At 43.9% G+C, this 21,080-nt stretch overlaps 2 protein-coding genes and 4 non-coding genes across 6 annotated transcripts; 2 read left to right on the top strand and 4 right to left on the bottom strand.

Annotated features, from left to right (window-relative positions):
* Positions 1–3,322: 3,322 nt before the first annotated feature.
* Positions 3,323–4,360, top strand: LOC102842221 (chromosome unknown open reading frame, human C17orf59). Its single transcript, XM_006863404.1, has one exon. It carries the CDS (start codon positions 3,323–3,325, stop codon positions 4,358–4,360), a length of 1,038 nt encoding a protein of 345 aa, XP_006863466.1.
* Positions 4,361–5,759: 1,399 nt separating this feature from the next.
* Positions 5,760–5,833, bottom strand: TRNAI-AAU. The gene has a single exon. It is a non-coding gene; the product is annotated as a tRNA-Ile (tRNA).
* Positions 5,834–6,166: 333 nt separating this feature from the next.
* Positions 6,167–6,240, bottom strand: TRNAT-AGU. Its single transcript has one exon. It is a non-coding gene; the product is annotated as a tRNA-Thr (tRNA).
* Positions 6,241–6,648: 408 nt separating this feature from the next.
* TRNAS-GCU lies at positions 6,649–6,730 on the bottom strand. Its single transcript has one exon. It is a non-coding gene; the product is annotated as a tRNA-Ser (tRNA).
* A 397-nt stretch (positions 6,731–7,127) lies between these two features.
* TRNAW-CCA lies at positions 7,128–7,199 on the bottom strand. Its single transcript has one exon. It is a non-coding gene; the product is annotated as a tRNA-Trp (tRNA).
* Positions 7,200–13,731: 6,532 nt separating this feature from the next.
* TMEM107 (transmembrane protein 107) lies at positions 13,732–15,731 on the top strand. Its single transcript, XM_006863501.1, has 5 exons — positions 13,732–13,818; positions 13,967–14,034; positions 14,136–14,236; positions 15,392–15,488; positions 15,662–15,731. Exons 1-5 carry the CDS (start codon positions 13,732–13,734, stop codon positions 15,729–15,731), a joined length of 423 nt encoding a protein of 140 aa, XP_006863563.1.
* Positions 15,732–21,080: the final 5,349 nt, after the last annotated feature.

Here is a 21,080-nt window from a genome sequence, read left to right as displayed (position 1 = left end):
TCTACTTTGCCATATGGGTTCCCTATGAGTCAAAATCAACTTGGTAGTCTCCAAGTAACGCTTAACTCTTGTGTCTCAGAACAATAGTTTTGCTGGAGTTTAAAAGGTTTAGGGTAGGGAAAAGACATCATGATTATTCATAGGGATGGGCAGGGATTTCCAGGAAATGGTCTATTTAGAAGGGGTCATGCTAATTAGGTGCCTGCACAACATTTCTTCTAAATGGATCCCACCACAAACGTTTCTAGTAGGAGCAGATAGAACTTATTCTGGGATGTTGAGCATGTGTTGGTTCATTGGAACCACCACCACCACCACCACCCAGGGGCTGGCATTTTCCTTTGCCCCAGTAGAAGTTTTGTCCTTTTAAGTTATGCTTGGGGCACTAGGTAAACCAATCTGTCCTATAAAATATCTCACAAGGAAGTAAAAATACACAATTTTTATGGGTGGTCTTCCTTAGTGGCAAGTCTTATAATATAGGGAATTTTAATGTACGGTCTTTTTTAATGGAATGGTCTAGGATGTGGTGTTCAGTTCTGTGCCCTGGGCATGTCTGCTGCATCTTTACAATTGCTCAATCAAGAAGGGAGCAGGTTTCAACATTCCTCAGGATTTCCGTCATAAGGTTTCAGTCAATAAATGGCCCATGTTTAACCCTGATTTCTGAGCCCTCTTTGCCCCCTATCTAAAATGGAGTCATCTTGATAGATTTTCTCAAATGACGCAGGATAAACTTATTATGAAGAAGTTTTCAGAAAATTGAAAACTGCAATGGTGAGAAAAAAGCCAGGAAAGTTGCATCCAAAAAAATTTTTTTTTTTCCATTGTGACAAAACACATTCTCATCCTATGAGGATTTCATTAGGAAATGTTACCCCATCCACCCTATAGCCCTGATCTTGTCTCTTCAGACTTCTTCTTGTTCCCCAAGCTCAAAGAATATTGAAAAAGGATACTATCTGAGTCCTTCGAGGATGACAAAACTGCTGTTTTGATGTGGTGTAATTATCAAAGAGCGCAGAATTCTTTGGGGAAGGATAAGAGAGATGGAAACACTTCCTTCAGAAATGTAAAGATCTAGGTGTCAAGAATATGTCAAGAAACAGTAGCTTCTTCACATGTTTATGTTTTTGTTTAATAAAGGTTTTTATGATTTTATAGCAATACTTTCTGACTTACCTTCATATTATTAAAAAAAATATAGAGAGAGATACATCTAGAATGTGTTCACTTGCCCAAGTCTGTTGCCATCATGTTAGGATGAGCCACCATCATCTCAAATTTGGATGAATACAATAGTCTCCTCATTGGTTTCCTATCCCCTTTTGCCCTCCTCCAAACATTTCCTATAAAGTCAATAATCTCCAAACATGAATCCCATCATATCACAATTCTCGAGGGAGTCCCCCTACCCCACCCCCAGCATCTAAGGGATATCAATCCAGCCTAAGTGAGTATGGGCTTTTTTAGAGCACAGGAATGACTAAATCATTCCATTAAGTCACTTATTGTTGTTAGGACCAAGTTAGTTGTCTTCCAAATTTCTTGTCATAGATGCATGAATGCCTTCAATGCTGCATCAGTTTGTTGAAATATTTCTACTTGTATTCCATCAATTCTCAGAACCGTGTTCTTTGCCAATGCCTTCAAGGCACTTTGGACTTCTTCCTTCAGTATCATTGGCTCTTAATCATATGCCACCTCTTGAAATGGTTGAACATCGACCATTTGTTTTTGGACAGTGACTCTGTGTGTTTCTTCCATCTTCTTTTGATACTTTCTGCATAATTCAATATTTTGTCCTTCAATATTATAAGTGAAGACTTGAATTTTTTCTTCAGTTCCCTCAACTTGAGAAACTCTGAACGTATTCTTCCCTTTTGGTTTTCTAACTCAGGTCACTAGTGACTAATGGAAAGAGCTGGCAATTTTGGACTCTGTGTGATATGTTGAAAGGGCAAGTTGCTGACATCAGGGTAGGTTGACTAGGACCTTGACAGGGTCCTGAGGTGAGGGAGTTGCTGGCATGGCATACTCCGATCATCTCTCTATCCAGATCCTTTATCAGTGGAAGGAACTTTAATAAACAGTTTGCATTTACTAAATATCCATGTCTCAGGGCTTTGGCTATGTCTGCTGAGCCATTACACTGAGAAAAATGGAGAAAAAAAATCTCCATTACCTACGAGGAACTACAAGGCCTCACAGGATATAACCCCCTGCCTGATTTTAGTCTTATTGATAGAAATTCTCCTCCTTCCTCATTTTGTTTTAGCCCCACTGTCTTCCACCCATCCCCCCACTCTCTAGTTCTTTGAACTTCATTTCTGTCGGTACAGGTATTCCTCCCCTGGCTTGGATTGTGGCTGGTTTCTTCCTGTTGTTTTCAGTTACGTGTTTTCTCATCAAAGAGGACTTTCCTAATAACCTATCTAAACCAGTACCTGCTCAGTTATTTCCTATCACAACATCTTATTTCCTGGACTACTAACAGAAAGGTTGGTTTTCAAACTCATTAAGAAGTCTCTGGATATAAGACCTGCTTGCAAAATGTCACAGCCTTGAAAACCCTATGGAATTCAACTTGTAACTGAACTTTTGGGATCTCCATGAGTCAGAATTGATACAACAGCAACCAATAACAAAAGCTTATAAAAAAGGTGTGGTGATTTAATTTATTGAACACTTTAACTCGTGGCAAAATCACATCTTATCTCCTAGGGGGAGAGAGACTCAACATGGAGGAGACAGAAGACAGAGGACAGGAGGGGCAACAACACAGGAGTGTCTGTAAACCTGCTCTGCGGACTAGGAGTCACTTTGAGCAGTTCCATCTGTCATCCCAGGACGATGGAAGGAACCATTAGTGCTCTGTTGATAATTCTGGTTCCATCTTTCTTGTTAGGTGAGATTCAACCGGGTGGTCAAAGCAAGATATACGTACAATTTCCATTACCCAAACCTCTCGTTGTGGTGGTTATTAAGTGCCGTAGAACCGTAAATCCGTTCCCACTTTAGAAGTTAGCCAAGCAATGGACCTACGTCTTTAAGATCCGCCCCCACAACTTTTACAAAGAGGCGGGACAACCAGCGCCTCAGTCACCTCCTTTTCTCCACCCCTTTTGCTCTCACGTGTGTTTGGCAGGTCAATAACTGCTCCTCTTCCGGGACTTTCTGGTCGCCACGACCAATCAAAGAACTCTTCCTGTCCTTACCATTGTGAACCTGCTGCCGATCGACGCGCGTCTACCAACGCCCCTTAAAGGCGCCGCCAACGCCTCCCGAACCTGGGCAAACCCTTCCGGCCCCCAACTGCAGTATGGATTCGTCCCGGGGGCGGCCTGTGCCGGAGGCAGAACCCCCTGCTCTAGAGAAACGCCAGGCCCCGATCTTCGGCGGAGGGCCTAGCCGAACGCCCTCTGAGCCACCCTCAGACCTCAGGCTGTCGGAGAAGGAAGAGGCCGAGAACGTTAGGGGCGCGAGCTGCCACCCCAGGGCGTCCCCGAAGACTTCGAGCTGCAGTGTAATCCACGGGTCAGAGGACGAGCCCGGTCCCCGAGGGACGCCGCCTGGTACCAAGAGTCGCCGGGGGGCTACGGATCCAGAGCACGACCCGCCTCCTTCCTCCCGGCGCCAGGACCCTGAGCCGCTGGAAGTCGAGCCTGCATCCGAGAAGGTCTGCCGTCGAGGGATCCCGGGAGGCAGCGGGATGAATGTTGAGCAGCAGCATCAGGAAGAGGACAACGATGAGGCGGCGGCAGCGGGCAGGACTAGTCGTTCGTTCTCTAGTCGCCTTCAGGACAGCCGCAGCTTGGATGGGCTGAGTGGAGCGTGCGGCGGTGCCGAGGTCGGTGCTGGCGGCGGGCGCCGTGCCACTATCTCAAGCGCGTTGGAACTGGAGGGCACTGTGAGCCGCCAAGGCGACCTCACCCACTTTGTGGCCAACAATCTACAACTCAAGATCCGTCTGAGCAGCAACCCTCAACCTCCGCTCCCAGCCCATACACGGCCCTGTACAACGCCCGCACCCACCCCGGCCATCCCTCCCATCGACCCCGACGTGTTGCGGGACCTGGAGCGGCTGAGTCGGGAACTAGGCGGTCGGGTGGACCGTCTGCTCCGTGGGTTGGGTGGCGCGGTGCAAGAGCTGACGGCGTTGAGCGTGGGCTGCATACAGACCTACCGTGATGCCGTGGACTCCTTAGGCGAAGCGGTGGACATGAGCATCAAGGGCATGTACACCCTGCTGGCGCGCTGCGAGGAGCTGGAGCGGGCCCTGCAGCCGGTTCAGGGACTGGCGCGCCAAGTCCGAGACATCCGACGCACACTGGAGGTGTTGGAGGCACTGTGCAAGTGACCAGGAGGGCAGGAGAAGCCAGGCCTGACTGGGCCCTGTAGGATCCAAAGGACTCTTCAAGGAGCCGCCCTGGTGGGAAGTGCCAAGAGAGGAGATATCCATGTGTTGGAGGCTCTTCCAGATGCACTTAGCAGTGTATACAGGGAACTTCTAATTGCTCTCTTGGAGGGAGGGGATGATGTTCTGCTTCTATTCATTTGGTCATCTGTAGTTACCCTATTGGTCACAACTCCCCTTCCTAACTAGAGCCACCACCTTTGGGAACCTAGGGCTTTAGCTCTCAGTTTGAAGATGGATGGATACATGACTCCCATGTGTGATCAAAAGAGGGGAACAGAGGATACCCTTCCTCCACTGTGGCCTCATCTCTATTGTGGATACCCTTCCTCCAGTGGCCTCATCTCTATTGTGAGGGACTTTGGGAATTTGAGTGAGTGAGCCTTGTCCACACTCCATGCAAGCACGAATGCATACCTGCTGAAGGACAACCTTCTGTTTCTGCCCTGGTCCCCATATCGTACCACTTCCCCAGACAAACCAAGGGGGAGATTGGCCATGTGGTGGGGGTGGGTGTCTCACCACTCTTCAGAGTTCAGGTAGAATTGTTACTGGATTTGAAGCCCACTTGTTGTGAAGTGTTCTAATCAGTTTTGGCTTTCTGAGTTTTATGGAATTAAAATGTTGCTGCTGCTAAGACTGAAGCTTCATCTCTGTGGGGTTGCAGGGATTGACAGTCAAAGGAATGGGACTGAGGGTGGGTCTTTTGCTTGGAGCTCCCTTGGGGCCAGGGCTGGTGGGAAGGAGAAGAGAGGAGATTCCATTTTAGGAAGGGCAGATAGGATTTCTGATATGATGTGGACAACAAGACACTTTTGGGACCAGAAATCTAGTAAAAGCAGAAATGTAAACAAGGTACTCCAGGAAACGGGGCTTCTATAGTGGACAAGCAGGGGCTGGGCCGAACGGACATCTTTGCTATGAGGAAGACTGGGACAAATTGTCAGCTCCGTTTCTGGCTCGGGTTCCCGCACTCTGTTGATCAGTGCGACATTTAGGGTTTAAAATAATCCTTATCCCAATCCTTAGCTGGCTTCTGTCCACAATTCTCATAGGAGAATTCCAGGAGCCCTATTTTAGGGTCAAAGAGATTTGGAAAGGGAGATGACAGATTCTAGGAGCCCTATTTTAGCGTCAAAGAGATTTGGAAAGGGAGATCACATAGGGTTTGTCTTCTCTAAAACTTCTTTTCCTCAAGACACTCATACTTACAACTGAAATCCAATCTAATTCCTTTTATTTGTGTATGAAAGGTTCGCTTTAGGGTGTGCTCCATAAATTTTCCAGTGACAAATTTGTTTCTAAGAAAGGTTAAAGGTACTGTTTTTAAAATGAGAGCTACTGGCCCGTACGGGGATCGAACCCGCGACCTTGGCGTTATTAGCACCACGCTCTAACCAACTGAGCTAACCGGCCGGCTGTTGCTAATAGTCTCGCCTGAAACTATGTAAAATTTATAATTAATCTGCTATCCATGAAAATTTTACAGATGAGACTGTTTTAGGAAGTGTGAAAGCGAAACAAGGAAACGGACACACTGCATTTTAACAGCAGCCACCACGATTATTAATGAAAACTCCTCTGGCCCTTGGAGCAGTTCGAGTGGCACACATATGGGGTTTCTGAGAAGGAAGATGAACGAAATTAGCACGCCCAAACATGTACACAATCTGAAATGGAAAAAGTTTGAGAAACAAAAAGAGGAACGACAGTTATGGATGAGTACGCAAAAGTCATACGAGACAGCGGAGGCACCGCTGGGAGTCGAACCCAGGATCTCCTGTTTACTAGACAGGCGCTTTAACCAACTAAGCCACGGCGCCCACGAAGCTAAACTTTACCCCTTGCTTATTTGGCGGAGGTCAGCCCCATAGTACGTAGAACAATAGCTAGATGCTGTTTTAAATGCTGCTCCTAGGAAACCCTATACAGGGTCGCTATGGGGTCGCAATCGACTCGACTTAACAACAACTATAGAATAGTTCGAAACTACCAGCTGTTCCGCGGGAGAAAGATGAGGCTTTCCGCTCCCGTAAAGATTTACAGCCTCGGAAACCCTGTACAGGGTCGCTATGAGCCAGAACAGACTCCATGGCACATAACAACAACATAGAATAGTGTAGACGGAAACGAAAATACGACCGAAGAAAATAAATGGGAGGGATGTAGAGGTGTCAGAGAAACAGGGGAAGAGGATTACAAAACTGAACGTGAGCAGAGAAACTGCAAACCGACGAGGATGGGATTCGAACCCACGCGTGCAGAGCACAATGGATTAGCAGTCCATCGCCTTAACCACTCGGCCACCTCGTCTACAGACACTATTCTCTGAATCTGGTCTCTGGGGTCTGAACCTGCCGGTAGGGCCCGTTCACATTATAAATTCTGAGAAAATGTGCCCAGCATCTCTAAGTTCACAGTGGTTTCCTTGCCCGCGCGAGCACCTGACACTCCTCTCTCAGAAACAAGGGACCTGAAACGTGCGCCTGCTCTAAGAAGTCCGGCTATTCACCCACGCTTACAGTAACTGGAGCCTTTGGAAAAAACACTGTGAGATGGATGCGTTCTTTCGATGGTGAAGTCTCGAATTTTGTGCCAGAAGCCTTCTCCCGTCCCTCCCAGAGGTACTTCTTTCTCCTTGACCTGAACGGTCGGGTATGAACATAATTGAAAATGAGCAAAATGAACTTACTTAGCTAAAGAAAAGAACTGACCCCGACGTGATTTGAACACGCAACCTTCTGATCTGGAGTCAGACGCGCTACCGTTGCGCCACGAGGTCAGCCGGCCGCATGAGTGAACAGGTCGCCTCATGATCACTGGACAGCCAGATGGCTGAGCAGTCTTTGATCGACGCGCGACAGCGGAGCATATTTTTGCCTTTCTTGAAACACACAAAGTGATGCCTGCAATCTCCCACCTGTACCGGGGGAGTGAGCAGAGGCTGGTGGGCTGGCGGCCGGAACTGAGCGGTGGTTTCAATTGCTCGGAACTCAGCAGTCCCTCCGACTTCGATCCCGGAGTCTTGCTGAAAACCAAGTGGGTAGGTCCGAGCTGGTCACTAGGGGGACCGAGAGCTCACAACCCAGCCCTGACGGACTTGCCCGGAAACGGATTGAAGGAGTGATGTCAAGGAGAATGTGACGGAGGCATTCCAGAGTCCAAGTCACCTGAAGGAATGAGATTAGATAAACTCCTTCATCAATGCTACTTCTCCCAGGCTACACATTACAATCTCCTGTGAGTCCTTAAAAAAAAAAAAAAAACCACGCACAAATTCCAGGCTCAGAAATTCTGATTTAAATGGCTCATATAGAACCCTGGCATTAATATTTTTGTATAATTTGCATACAGCGAAATGCTCAGATCTTAAGTGATAGATAAGTTTGATAAATTTTGACAAATACATACACCTGTGCAACTCACAGCTTTTCAAGGTACAGGACAAATCCATCGCGCCAGAAAGTTTTCTCTTATCCCTTCCCTGTCCACCCCACCTCACCCCTACGGAAAGGTAATCACTGCTCTAATTTCTATCATCATAAACGTCAGTATTTTTTGGAAAGTTCCCTAGCTAGACAGAGGAATCCCTGGGTGGTTCAAACGGTTAATATTACTGCCTGTTAACCAAAATGTTGGAGTGCACTTAAAAAAAAAATCATCGTTGAAAAACCTATGGAGCACAATTCTACTCTGAGACACATAAGGTCTCAGAGTCAGAAGATAGCAATTGGGTGGCTAGACAGAGCTGGGACTTGTACAGAAGAATAACCATAGCTGGAAGAGACTCCATTTGCTTCTTTAAAGATGAGAGGAATTCAATAGGCTTATATATGCTCCTTGTCTTCCTGGCCAAATTTGTGCACATTTTACAGTAACTCTATCGGAAGTTTTGAGGGACCATAGGAATGTCAAAGCTCACAAAAGCTTCTGACCAGACCTTAATGGACTTAGGGTAACATCATCTCCCTTGGTAGCCATAACCCTTGTCTGCTGGACTGCCTCGAATCTGTCTGTCCCTAACCCTCATCTCTACTCATCCCTCTTTTTCTGTCCTCACCTTAAATCCTCATTTTCCTCAGGGTTCTATCTACTCTTTACTGCCATGCATCTCTCATAGCTTCAGCTATTACTGTGTGCTGAGGGCTCCTGAATCCCACACCCTCTCCATACCACCCAGCTTCTAGATCCAGACATCCAGAGCTTATTAGACACCTCCATTCATCATTGTCACCTTCCTTCCCAGTCCTTCTGTACTCCCAGTAAGTGGTGACTCCAAAGCTAGGACTCAACTTTGACTCTTTGCTTTCCCTCAATTCCCATTTCTAATCAGCCACAAAGTGCTGTCCATTTCCTTACTATTTCTCCTGTTAGTCCTTATCCCCTTACCTATTGCCAAATCCTAGTCTCTTTTAATCAATTATTGCAACAGAGTCCTTTCTGTTCTCCTTGCTTCCAGAATAGCCAAGAGAATCATCCTTATATAACTCAAATATCTCTTCTCAGCTTAAAATCAGTCCCCCCTCCTGCACCTTTGGGATGAAGGTTGGCCCACAAGATCAAGTAAGAACTCTCTTACTTATGCTGTTAAGTGTCGTAGAGTTGATTCCGACTCATAGCAACCCTGTATAGGGTTTCCAAGGAGTGGCTGGTAAGTTTGAATCTCCAATCTTGAATTTCAAAATGACCTTGAGGTCCAGTGCTTATCCTGTGGCGCTCTGCAACCAGTTTGCTAGGATTCATATACAACCTTTGTTACTTACTAGCTGTGTAATTTCAGCTACTTATAAACCCTCCCTGTGTCTCAGTGTCTACATCTGTTACTCTTAGTTTATTTACTGGAGATAAAGTGCTGAGGGGCTTGGTTGGCTATTGCTATTATTATTATTAATATTTGATCCTTCCCCAATTCTTCCGTCATTCTCCTCTCAGTTCCCATAAGACAATCATACAGACTCGTTTAAACTTATCATTTAAAGAGACTTTTGCAGCAGATCTCCCAATGTAATATGTCATTTGATTTCCCTGACTGCTCCAAACCCAAGCCATGGTATTATCAGTTGCCTTATATGCAGGTAAAAGCTAAGCAGTGAGTAAGGAACACCAAAGAATTGATTACTTTGAATTATGTTGTTAATGAAAAATATTAAATATACAATGAACTGTCAGAAGAACAAACATATTTGTATTGGAAGAAGTACAGCCAAAATGCTCACAGACTTTGAACATATCATCAGGAGGAATCAATCCCTGAAGAAGGACTTCATGCTTTGTAAAGTGGAGAGTCAGCAAAAAAGTTTTAAAAAAGGAAGACACTTAGGGAGCTGGATTGACACAGTGGCTACAACAATGAGCTCAAAATAGGAACAATTGTGAGGATGGTACAGAACTGGGCCGTGTTTCATTCTGAACAGTACATAGGGTTGCTATGAGTCAAAACTGATTTAACTGCATCTGGTGTGGTGGGTTAATGTGCCAGACTGCAAAGTCCTTTGAACTTCAAGGTAGTCGGTTCAAGCTCACCAGCTGCTCCTTGGAAACCACATGGCACATAACAACAATAAACTCATCTTAGATCCTTCTGTCTTTGTGCCACTGTTCCTGGTGTTGCTGAATAGTCTGTCCAACCCTTCTTTGCCTGACTCTATATACTCAATTCAGAAACTCCCTTCTCCTTATACCTCTTTCCCATCTGGGGGAGGAGGCCCATCCTGTGTCTCCTTCAGGACAGCACTTAAAATATAAATGTTTCCTTAGCTGTTTCTCTCACTAGACTTTAGAATGTTTATTCCCAGCACCCAGCATGGTTCCTGGAATATAGTATGTATGTATTCAACAAGTGTTTGTGTAGTTAATGGGGGAAGGCTTTAACAAGGAGTCCTGGTGTGGTGCTGGACTGCAAAATCAGTTTGAACCCGTTAGGTTGGTGGTTCAAGCTCACCAGCCGGTCCTTGGAAACCCTATATAGTGTCACTATGAGTAGGAACTGATTCAATGTCAGTTGACAATAACAAGTTTTAACAAAAGCAAATGGGTAGGCAGTAGCTCAAAAGAGGGAACAAATCTTTACATCGAGGATCATTCCCACCCCTTCCATATACAAGTAGACAGGGATTGGCAACTTGGACATTGGCTACCCAAAATGGGGGGCTACAAAGGCAAGAAGTGACTGGCTTACAAGCTTTCAAAAGGGAGCCTAGATCCAGAAGGCATGAAGAAAGGTAGAATCTCCACTAAGTAGTATCCGATCTGTCTAGGCAGGGTTGATGAGAGGAGATGGGGATAGGTCTCTTGTGATACAATGGTGAATAATTATTATGAGGACTGATTGTGAGGGTTGGAAATGTAAAGGTAGACATTTTGTAGCAAGGAGGGGAATGGTAAACTTTGCAATCTAGGAGCGGAGGTCCCTGGGACCATTAAGGGAGAAGAGCGGAGTGTGGGACCCTACCCAGAGAAACAGTGACACCAGAGATGGAGGCAGAGACAATGACGTGGAGAGATGGAGTGGCTGGGGACTCTGGACCCAGAGAGGGAGATGGGTTGTGTGCTGATGACCGTTAGTGGGGATTCTGGGGGGTGGGGGGCGGGGCAGGCTTGCAGGGTATAACCTTTGGTTGTTTGATGATGCATGGAGGGGATTGTAACCATGGCAATGAAATGATAAATGATAGGATGAATGTAAAACTGATGTTCTCCCACGTAAACTATCATATAATTCACAATAAAACATTAAAAAAAAAAAAAAAAAAAAGAGGGAGCCTAGATCCAGAGGGCAAGGAGGAAGGTAGAATCTCCACTGAGTAGTATCCAGTCTGTCTGAGCAGGGCTCATGAAAGGAGATAGGACTAGGACTCTTCTGGTACAATAGTGAATAACTGCTATCAGGACTGACTGTGGGTTGGAAAATGGGTAGGCAAAAACCTAGTCTATAGAGGAAGGGGATATGATCTATCTGGAGTGGCAGGAAATTTCAAGAAAGGGAAGTCAGGTCAGTAAATACTGTGCTAGGGAGCATGACTTGATTTCTAAGCACAAGAGGTTTTGTTGTTAAGTGGAGTCAGTTTCAACCCTTATAGAGTTTCGGAGGAACGACTGGTGGGTTTGAACTGCTGACCTTTATACTAGCAGGTTTTGTCACAGAAATAATTATGATAGTGTCACCATCCATGTCCATGGTACTTTTCAGTATTCTTCACCAACACTACAATTCAAATGCATCAGCTCTTCTCCACTATTCCTATCCATGGTCCTGCTTTTCCATGCGTATGAGGCGACTGAAAGTACCACACCACGGTTTTGGTCAGGAGCACATTCAGTCTTTAAACTGACATCTTTACTCTTTAGCACTTTAAAGAGGTTTTTCTAAGCAGATTTGCCTAATGCAATACATCCTTTGATTATCTTACTGCTACTTCCATGAGCTTTGATTGTGGACTCAAGCAAAATGAAACCTTTGACAACTGCCAAAATTTCTTCATTTATCATGCTGTTGTTTATTAGTCCACTTGTGAGGATTTTAAATTTCTTTACATTGAGATGGAATCCATACTGATGTCATTGATCTTTATCAATAAGTGCTTCAAGTGCTTTCAGCCAAGATCCATCTGATGTTACCAAATGTTGTTAACGAGCTTTCCTCCAATTCTTCTTCATATAGTCCCAGATCCTCAGAATATTTGCTCAGCATACAGAATGAATAAGTATGGTGAAAGGACACAACCTTTACACACACCTTTCCTGATTTAAAACCATTCAATCTCCTCTTGTTCTGTTCTAACGACTGCCTCTTAGTCTATGTACAGGTTGGAATTATTTTTCACAATGCTATCCATAATTTGTTATGATCTATACGGTCGTCAATAAAGCACATGTAAACATCTTTCTGGTATTCTCTGCTTTCAGCCAAGATCCATCTGATGTCAGCAATATCTCTCGTTCCATGTGCTCTTCTGAATCCAGCTTGAATTCCTGGCAACTTCATGTCCACATACTGCTGCAATCATTTTTTAATTATTGTCGGCAAAATTTTACTTCTATGTAATATTAATGATATTATTCAATGATTTCTGCATTTCATTGGGCCACCTTTCTTTGGGATGGGCACAAATATGGATCTCTCCCAATCAGTTGACCAGGGAGCTGTCTTCAAAATTTCTAGTCATAGATGAGTGAGCACCTTCCAGTGCTGCATCAGTTTGTTGAAAGATTTCAATTTGTATTCCATCAATTCCTGGAATCTTGTTTTTCTCTAATACCTTCAGGGCAGTCTGGACTTCTTCCTTCAGTACCATTGGTTCTTGATCATATGCTACCTCTTGAAGTGGTTGAACATCATCCATTCCTTTCTGATACAGTAACTCTGTGTATTTCCACACCATTAGTGTCTAATGCATCAAATCTGCTCTTGAGGTGGTCTCTAACTTTAAGTGGTGGTGTGCTGTGGAGTTGGTTCAGACTCATAGCCACCCTGTACGGTGTTTCTGAGGCTGTAAATCTTTACAGGAGTACCAAGCCTCCTCTTTCTCCTGCAGAACAACTGGTAGTTTTGAACTGCTGAGCTTAGGTTGGCAGCCCAATTCGTAACTACTACACTACCAGGATATATGTATGTATGTATGTATATGCAAGATCATATTTTGGCTCTTGAGGACTTATTTTCATTTTCATCTTCAGCTTGAACTTGCATGTGAGCAATTGATGGTCTTTTCCAGTTGGCCCCTGGCCTTAAGATTGGTGATATTGAATTTTTTCATTGTCTCTTCCCCCAGATACAGTTAATTTGATTTCTGTGTATTCTGTCTGATGAGGTTAATGTGTATAATTGTCCTTTGAAAAGCGGTATTTGCAATGGATTAGTCATTAGCCTTGTAAACTTCTATCATGCTATCTCAGACATCCTTTCTATCACTAAGGCCATATTATCCAACTACTGATTCTTCCTCCTTCCAAGATTTGCATTCCAATCACCAGTAATTATTATTGAATCTTGATGGCATGTTTGATCAATTCCAGACCGAAGAAGTTGGCTGAATTTCTTCATTTTTATCATCATAAGTTTTAGTGGTTGGTGCATAAATTTGAATAAAGCTGACTTGCCCATAGCGAGAATTTACTGCTCTCACGAGATTTCTAGAAAACAGGGCGCTGCGCCAACGACGCAGTTGCCAAGGCAACTAGCAGCGCCGGCTCCAGCTACAATAAGGCTGGATTTTGCGTGCTTGCGGAGGGGACTTCAGGAGTGACCCACTTAAAGCTTCTAGCCTCAGAGACCACGGCATCTGCTCTGCGCGAGGGCCCTGTCCTCGGGGGCCATGGGCCGGGTCTCGGGACTCGTGCCCTCTCGCTTCCTGACTCTCTTGGCACATCTGGTGGTCGTCATCACTTTATTCTGGTCGCGGGTAAGACGTAAGGCCGTACCCTTGCCACTCGAGTAGTCCCAGTCCTACCCGCTCCTTCCTTGGGTTTTCCAGCATCAGCCTATTCGGGTCCTCTCATGCCCCGCCGCCCCTCTTTCACAGTTTTCTTTCTCTTTGCCTGACTCCCCAGGACAGCAACATCCAGGCATGCCTGCCTCTCACCTTCACTCCCGAGGAGTACGAGAAAAAGGATATTCAGTGAGCTCTTGAAGTGGGGTGGTCTGGCTGCAGCGGTGGTGAGAGTGGAAGGGTCTTAGATAAAGTCCTCAAGGGCTAAACTAATTCCTTCTTCTCTGCAGACTGGTGGCAGCTCTCTCTGTCACCTTGGGCCTCTTTGCAGTGGAATTGGCCGGTTTCTTCTCAGGAGTGTCCATGTTCAACTGCACCCAGAGCCTCATCTGTATCCTTTCCACCTGCACATCTTTCCCACGTGGCCCATTTCGCTCATGACTGCCCTTAGCCACCTAACTAGGCTTTCCTGGCACTGTAATGTTTGCCCTAGGAGGCAAACGAAATCTCAAATTGGGAAATCTCAGGGATTCCATATAGTCTTTAAGTATGTGTTACGCCCCCGCTACACAGTGGACACTGTTATTGATAGCGACCCTGTATGGAGTTTGCGAGGAGCGGGGTGTGGGGGTGGGTTTGAACCACTGACTTTACGATTAGCAATCCTGTGCTCATGCTACAGTGCCACACCAGCAGACACTGGAGATCCAGAAATGGGAGTAAAACACTTCTACCTTTAAGAGCAGGGCGACATAGAGACAAAGTTTTGTAAAGCAGTGCAATAAGCAATGTGCTATATAGCATTGTGTCCTGGTGTCCTAATGGGTTAGGTGTTGGGCTGCTCCCCTCAAGGCATTAAGATTAGGTTGTTTGCTCCTTAAAACTTATTATGAGTTCACTGGATGGCAGTGAGTTTGGTTTTGATTTTAATTTATTGGATTCTCTGAAGATATAAAGCAATATGGGAACTCAGAAGAGGAAGTGAGGGGACAAGGATTAGGGAAGGCTCCTGATACATGAATCATGAGCCAGTAATCCCAGATGTGGCACGCTGCTGGATAATGCACTGGACCACAAGGTCAGTTTGAATCGCTATGTTGGCAGTTCCAATCCATCAGCCGCTCTTTGGAAACCCTGTACAGGGTCACTATGAGTCAGATCTGACTCAACAGCACTTAACAGCAACAATCCTAGGAAGCTTGAGGGATTCCAGCAGAGTACATCATCTAGTTGCTGTGAACATCCCTGTGTGATTTGGGAGTAGATGGGGAACCTACTCTTACCTCACTTCCTGGGTTCAGCCTGCCCCCTAATAATGGGGTAGGGTTGCCTGGGGTCCCAGATGTGCTGCTTTAGCTCTGTCTTCCATGTAAATTGCTGTCCTAAAACTCAGAAGTGTGGGCTGTGGGCTCTGGGCTCTGACCTAGCACTGGTACAGAAAGTCAAGATGAATCTGAGCACAGATGTGAGTCCCACCATGGGATTTTTGTGGCCCATCACCACCTGCTGATCCCAAGGCTTTCCTTAACTCTAGTGTGTGCCCAAGCCATTGGGGCACACTGTAGTGCATCCGTGGCCCTATCCTTCTTCATATTCGAACGTTGGGAGTGTACCACATACTGGTACATTTTTGTCTTCTGCAGGTGAGATATTTGGGGATGAGGGAGGAAGGTTTACCTCAAATGTGAAGGTGTCCCCCATGTGTTAGATACCAGCTCCACTCATCTCCTCAAGTTTTCCCCCACGTGTACATTGGAAGTGGGGTCTCTGGATATTTTTATTAAGGGTCCCTGAATCCACCACGTACCTCCTACAGTGCCCTCCCAGCTGTCACTGAATTGGCATTATTCATCGCTGTGTTTGGACTGAAAAAGAAACCTTTGTGATCACCTGCATGAAGGGAATGGAGGGACAAAGACTGGAAGGACAAGAAAGCATAGAATTCCGTCCTCACCTGAAACTGCATTTGGAGGAAGATATCAGTGATGGGATAATTATCTCCCAAGTCTGGGATTATTCATGTATTATTTAGTATTTTATAATAAAATATGTTTTATAATAAGATCAAGACTTATGTTCAAAATTTCAAACAATATCATCCATCACTGTGAGAAATGCGTGCCCTAAAATAAGCTAATTATAGGAGACCAAATGGTCAATATGTATCGGTAAGCAATACCGAGAAGGCAAGGAGGAGCAGGGAAACTAGACAAATGAAAATAGAACAAACAAAATGGAATACTATAATGAGAATGCTGACCCATTGTGAAAATTTTAATAAATGTCATAGAACAATTTGTACAAAAATTGTTCTTTCACCTAAAACAATAAAATATTTTTAAAAATAAATAAAGGGTTGATAAAAAGTACAAGGGAGAATGTTGTTGTTATGTGCCGTGGAGTCTGTTCCGACTCATTAGTGATCCTGCACAGAGTGTCCAAGGCTGGAAATCTTTATGGGAGCAGAAAGCCTCATCATTCTCCCGCGAAACAGCTGGTAGTTTCGAACTGTTGACCTTAAGGTTTGCAGCCCCATTCCTAACCGCTACGCTACCAGAGCTCCTTTATACGATTTTAGGTGTCGCTTTTATTTTAATTATTACGGTACAAGTCTGGCGGAAGGGAGTGGGTGGAGATATGTAAATAAGAGCATGCGTATAATTTCGGTTCCCAGCACATAGGTGAGTGGAGCCTTCTGGGAGGAATTGATTTATTCATTTTTGGGAAGCCGAATGAAAACATATGCTTTGGTTTTTCAAGAAATCCGCAAAGAAACATAGGCACCTAATGTAGTAGTAGGTGTTATCTACGGTAACGAATTTTATTCTCGCCCTACATGTAAGCGGAATGTGTTTCAATGAGTACAGGGTAGCATACGTTTTGTTTTATCGTCAGTAAGGTTAATCCTTACCTGTTCCTCCTTTTGGAGAACAGAGATAGCATGATGATTGGAGCTCGCATGATACGTGATTAGCATTTCCGCGTAAGCAGGACTTGCAACATCCTGTTTGCTCTTATCTGATATCCTGACGATCGCTGTTACTGGTTTTTTTCGTAAAGTATACCTCGGGTTTCTGCTAATTTATACTTAACTGGTTGTGATGTTGGAGTTGGTTCTAAGCTTCGAAACGCACTACTCAAGAGTTTTTGGGTCAAGCTAACTTTGTAGTACAGTGCCTAGATCTACAGCGCCACCACACCAACACAACTCTTGGTTTGATGATAATGTTTATTTACATAAGTATTTTGGGGGCGTTTTGTTTATTAATAGTTTCATAAAGCTAAGATGAGCAAAGAATTAACTTGCACACCTCAGGTTTCCTGTAAAATGATCTAACGCGAAAAACAAACTCACTGCCCTCGGTTGAATCTATTCCAATTCATGGCCACTCTATAGAGCAGCGTAGAAATGATGCGACATAGGATTTCCAAGGCTGAAATCTTTATAGAAGCAAACTACTCCAATGTTGTTGTTAAGTGCCGTCCAGTCGATTCCAACCAATAGCGACCCTGTATAGGGTTTTCAAGGAGCAGTTGGTGAACTTGAACCGTCGGTCCTGAGGTTCAAACGACTTTGTAGTCTGAAGCATTAGCCCACAGCGCCACACCAGGACTCCATAGGGTTTCCAAAATTGAAAATCTCTGGAAACCGAATGCTTTCTCCCTCAGAGAGACTGGTGGGTTCAAACCAATGACCTGTTGGTTAGCAGTCTAATGCTTTAACCACGGCAAGACCAGTGTTTTCTATAAAAAGATGTTGGGTGCTCTTGAGTCGACTTTGACTCAAGTGACCCTATATACAACAGAAGGAAACACTGCCTGGTCCTGTGTCCTCACAATTTTTCTGTTTGAGTGTGTTGTTGCAGCCACTATGTCATTTCATCTTATTTAGGAGTTTCCTTTTTTTTTTTCACTAATCCTCTTCCAAAAATTGTATCCTCCAAGGACTAGTCCCTTTTGATAACATGTCCGAAGTATGTGAGACAAAGTCTTGCCATCCTTGATTGCAAGGAGCGTTCTTGCTGTACCTTCTTCGAACACAGATTTGTTTGTTGCTCTGACAGTTCATGGTATATTTAATATTTTTCTTCAATATCAGAATTAAAAGGCATCAATTCTTCACTGGTTTTCCTTATTCATTTTCCAGTTTCCTCATGCATATGAAACAATTGCAAATATCACGACTTGGGTCAAGTGCACCTTAGTCAACTAAGTTATGACATCTTTGCTTTGTTATGTATGAGAACTTAATTTGCTATGTAAACTTTCACCTAAAACACAATACAAAATATATTTTAAAAGACATGATAAAAATTTCAAGGGAGAATTGGAGTGACCAAACTATTAAAAAAAGGAAGACTGTTTTCCAGCCTTGTAGACCCATTTTTTATTAGAAAATTATTTTCTTTATTATATTCCTGTTACACCCGGAATAAATCCAAACCCTTAAAACATGGCCTGTCTTGATCAACTTCCAGCTTATATATCTCTGATCTTATCTTTTTTTCTTTCTTTCAAGGTTTTTATTGTGGATTGAGTGAAAGTTTACAGGGCAGATCATCAGTTTTACATTCAACAAATCATACACCTTGTTTCATTACAATGATTATTATCCCCTCCATGTATCATCAGTTAACATCTCTATTCACTTTAGCTTTTTTTTATATATAAAAAAAAAACAATGCCAATCCACTCAGGCATATATAATAATTTACACCTCCAAAGGGCACGTTCTGCAAGTCGGCCTCCTGGCCACCAGCTCTTAACCCCTCTCTTCCCATGAACCTAGAGTCCTCAGCCACTCCCCCTCTCTATGACCCCATCTCTGCCTCCATCTCTGGCATTGCTGCTTCTCTGGATAAGGTGCCGCATTCTGCTTGTGCTCTTCTCCCTTGATCGTCCTAGGGTCCTCTGTTTCTGGACTGTAAGATTAACCACTCCCCTATTTTTATTACAAAACTTCTACCTTTACAATTGTGACAGTCACAATTAGTCATGATAACAATTACTCACTATTGAATCATATGAATCTTAACCCCATCTCTTTTCACCAGACCCCTCTAGACAAGATGAAAACTATTCAGTGGAGACTCTTTCTCCCCACCCCCATGCTCTTAAACTAAACTCCCTCTTGAAACCTTGTAAGCCAGTCACTTCATGCCTTTATTGCCCCCTCATTTTAGGTAGCCAATGTCTAAGTTGCCCATCCCTATCTACTCTGTGTATAGAGGGGATAACATTGATACTTGATGTGAAGACTCCTTCCCTCTCTGTTGGTATTTAGAATTACTACCTCCATGTGTATAGATCAGGTTCATCAAATTGTACCAATTTATCCTTGTTTCCTTTATCCAAAAAAAAATTTTTGTGTGTGTGAATAACCTTCCTTTAGTAGGGTTCTGATTACCAAACCATCAAGGCTAGGTCAAATGAGTACTGTCTGTAAGTTTGGGTGTTCTTGTGCATCTCCCCTCACTTCATATCAGCTGGATGCTTCACTCTCAGCTCTAGCCCTCTGTGGCTATGTCCTTGTCCATGGGCTCAAGTGTGCCCAGGTCTCACCACACTTTGGACCAACCAACCCTTCCTATTCTCTCTCTTGTTTCCAGGTCAATGGGAATCAATGGACTGGGGTTGAACTCAGCCCATTTCTTCATTGCTGCCTCTCCCCCACTTCCATTCACCAGTAGACCAATGTGGTCACCAGCAAGCTTACATGCCTGTTCTTGTGTTCCCTTTGAGTTTTGGCCTTAGAGGGGAATTTGTCCTGAAGGAACTTGATTGCTTGCCTTGATGATTTCCTGGTGTGTAGACCCACTTTTATTTTGCAGGTTTGCCAAATGCAATACATCCATTGATTTCCTGACTGCTGCTTCCATGCTTATGTATTGTGGATACAAGTAAAATGAAATCTTTGACAACTTTAATCTTTTCTCTGCTTATGTGATGTTCCTTATTGGCCCAGTTACGAGGGTTCTTTATTTTCTTTTTACTCAAGTGTAATCCATGTTGGAAGACTTTAGTTTTTGATCTTCATTATTAAATCCTTCAAGTTCTCTTTACTTTCAAAGGCTGTTGGTGAGCCTTCCTCTAATCTTGATGCCACCTTCTTCATATACTCCATATTCTCAGATTATTTGCTCAGCATACAGACTGAATAAGTATAGTGAAAGAATACAACCTGATGCACAAATTTTCTGATTTTAAACCATGCACTGTCTCTTTGTTTGGAGTCCTGATGAGGCTCTGTGGGATAACGCAGTACGCTGGACTACAAGATCAGCTTAAACTGCAAGGTTGGCAGTTTAAACTCACCAGGTGCTCTTCAGAAACCCTATACAGGGTGGCTATAAGTAGGAACTGACTCCAGGGCACTTAACAACAACAAAAACGAATCCCTTTGTTCTGTTTGAATGAGCTACTTCTTGTTCTATGTGCAGGTTCTGTATAAACACAATGAAGTGTTCTGGAATTCTCATTCTTCAAAATGTTATCTATGATCCACACAGTAAAAAATCTTTGCATAATCAATAAAATATAGGTAAACATTTTTTCTTCCTGGTATTGTCTGCTTTTAACCAAGATCCATCTGACATCAGCAATGATCTCCCTTGTTCCACATTGTCTTCTGAATCTAGCTTGATTTTCTCTAGGAGGATAGAAGTAAGCTTTCATGGCATGTGGCTCTAGGGGAAAGTGTCTTTCTGTCAGCTTTAAGGAAAGTCCTGGTTCCAGTTTTATTTCCTGGTTCTTTGGAAATGTGGTTTGGCATCAGTTTTCCCCTATCTCTTTCTCTCCCTTGCTTAGATCTCAAAAGAGAGCTATTCAAGACACATCCACACTAATCCTGTCTCTTTAACATAACCAACACAACCCATTCCAAATTGGGATTATCATCACAGGCATTGTAGTGTATTAGTTACCAGTAGGGCTGCTAACCTCAAGGTCAACAGAAACTACCAGCCTTTCTGCTGGAGAAAGATGAGGTAAATAGTGATGTATCCTCAACCTTGGAAAACCAGGGATCTGTGATACAAGGATTGAAGCATAGTATGAATGGGTAAAAGAGGGGAAATAGGTGCTTAATATTAAATCAGTCTTGTGTATATTGGTTTCCCTTGCCTACTATTCTAAAATAGACATTTGAGTGGGATGGAAAGGAATATTGGGAAATATGATTACAGGAAAGCTTGTAAGCCTGTCTTCAGCCTAAAACTGATTGGAATACTTAAAAG

Source organism: Chrysochloris asiatica, unplaced genomic scaffold (assembly GCF_000296735.1).
Source record: "Chrysochloris asiatica unplaced genomic scaffold, ChrAsi1.0 scaffold00054, whole genome shotgun sequence".
NCBI classification, from domain to species: Eukaryota; Metazoa; Chordata; class Mammalia; order Afrosoricida; family Chrysochloridae; genus Chrysochloris; species Chrysochloris asiatica.
This window is presented reverse-complemented; position numbering and strand designations above follow the sequence as displayed.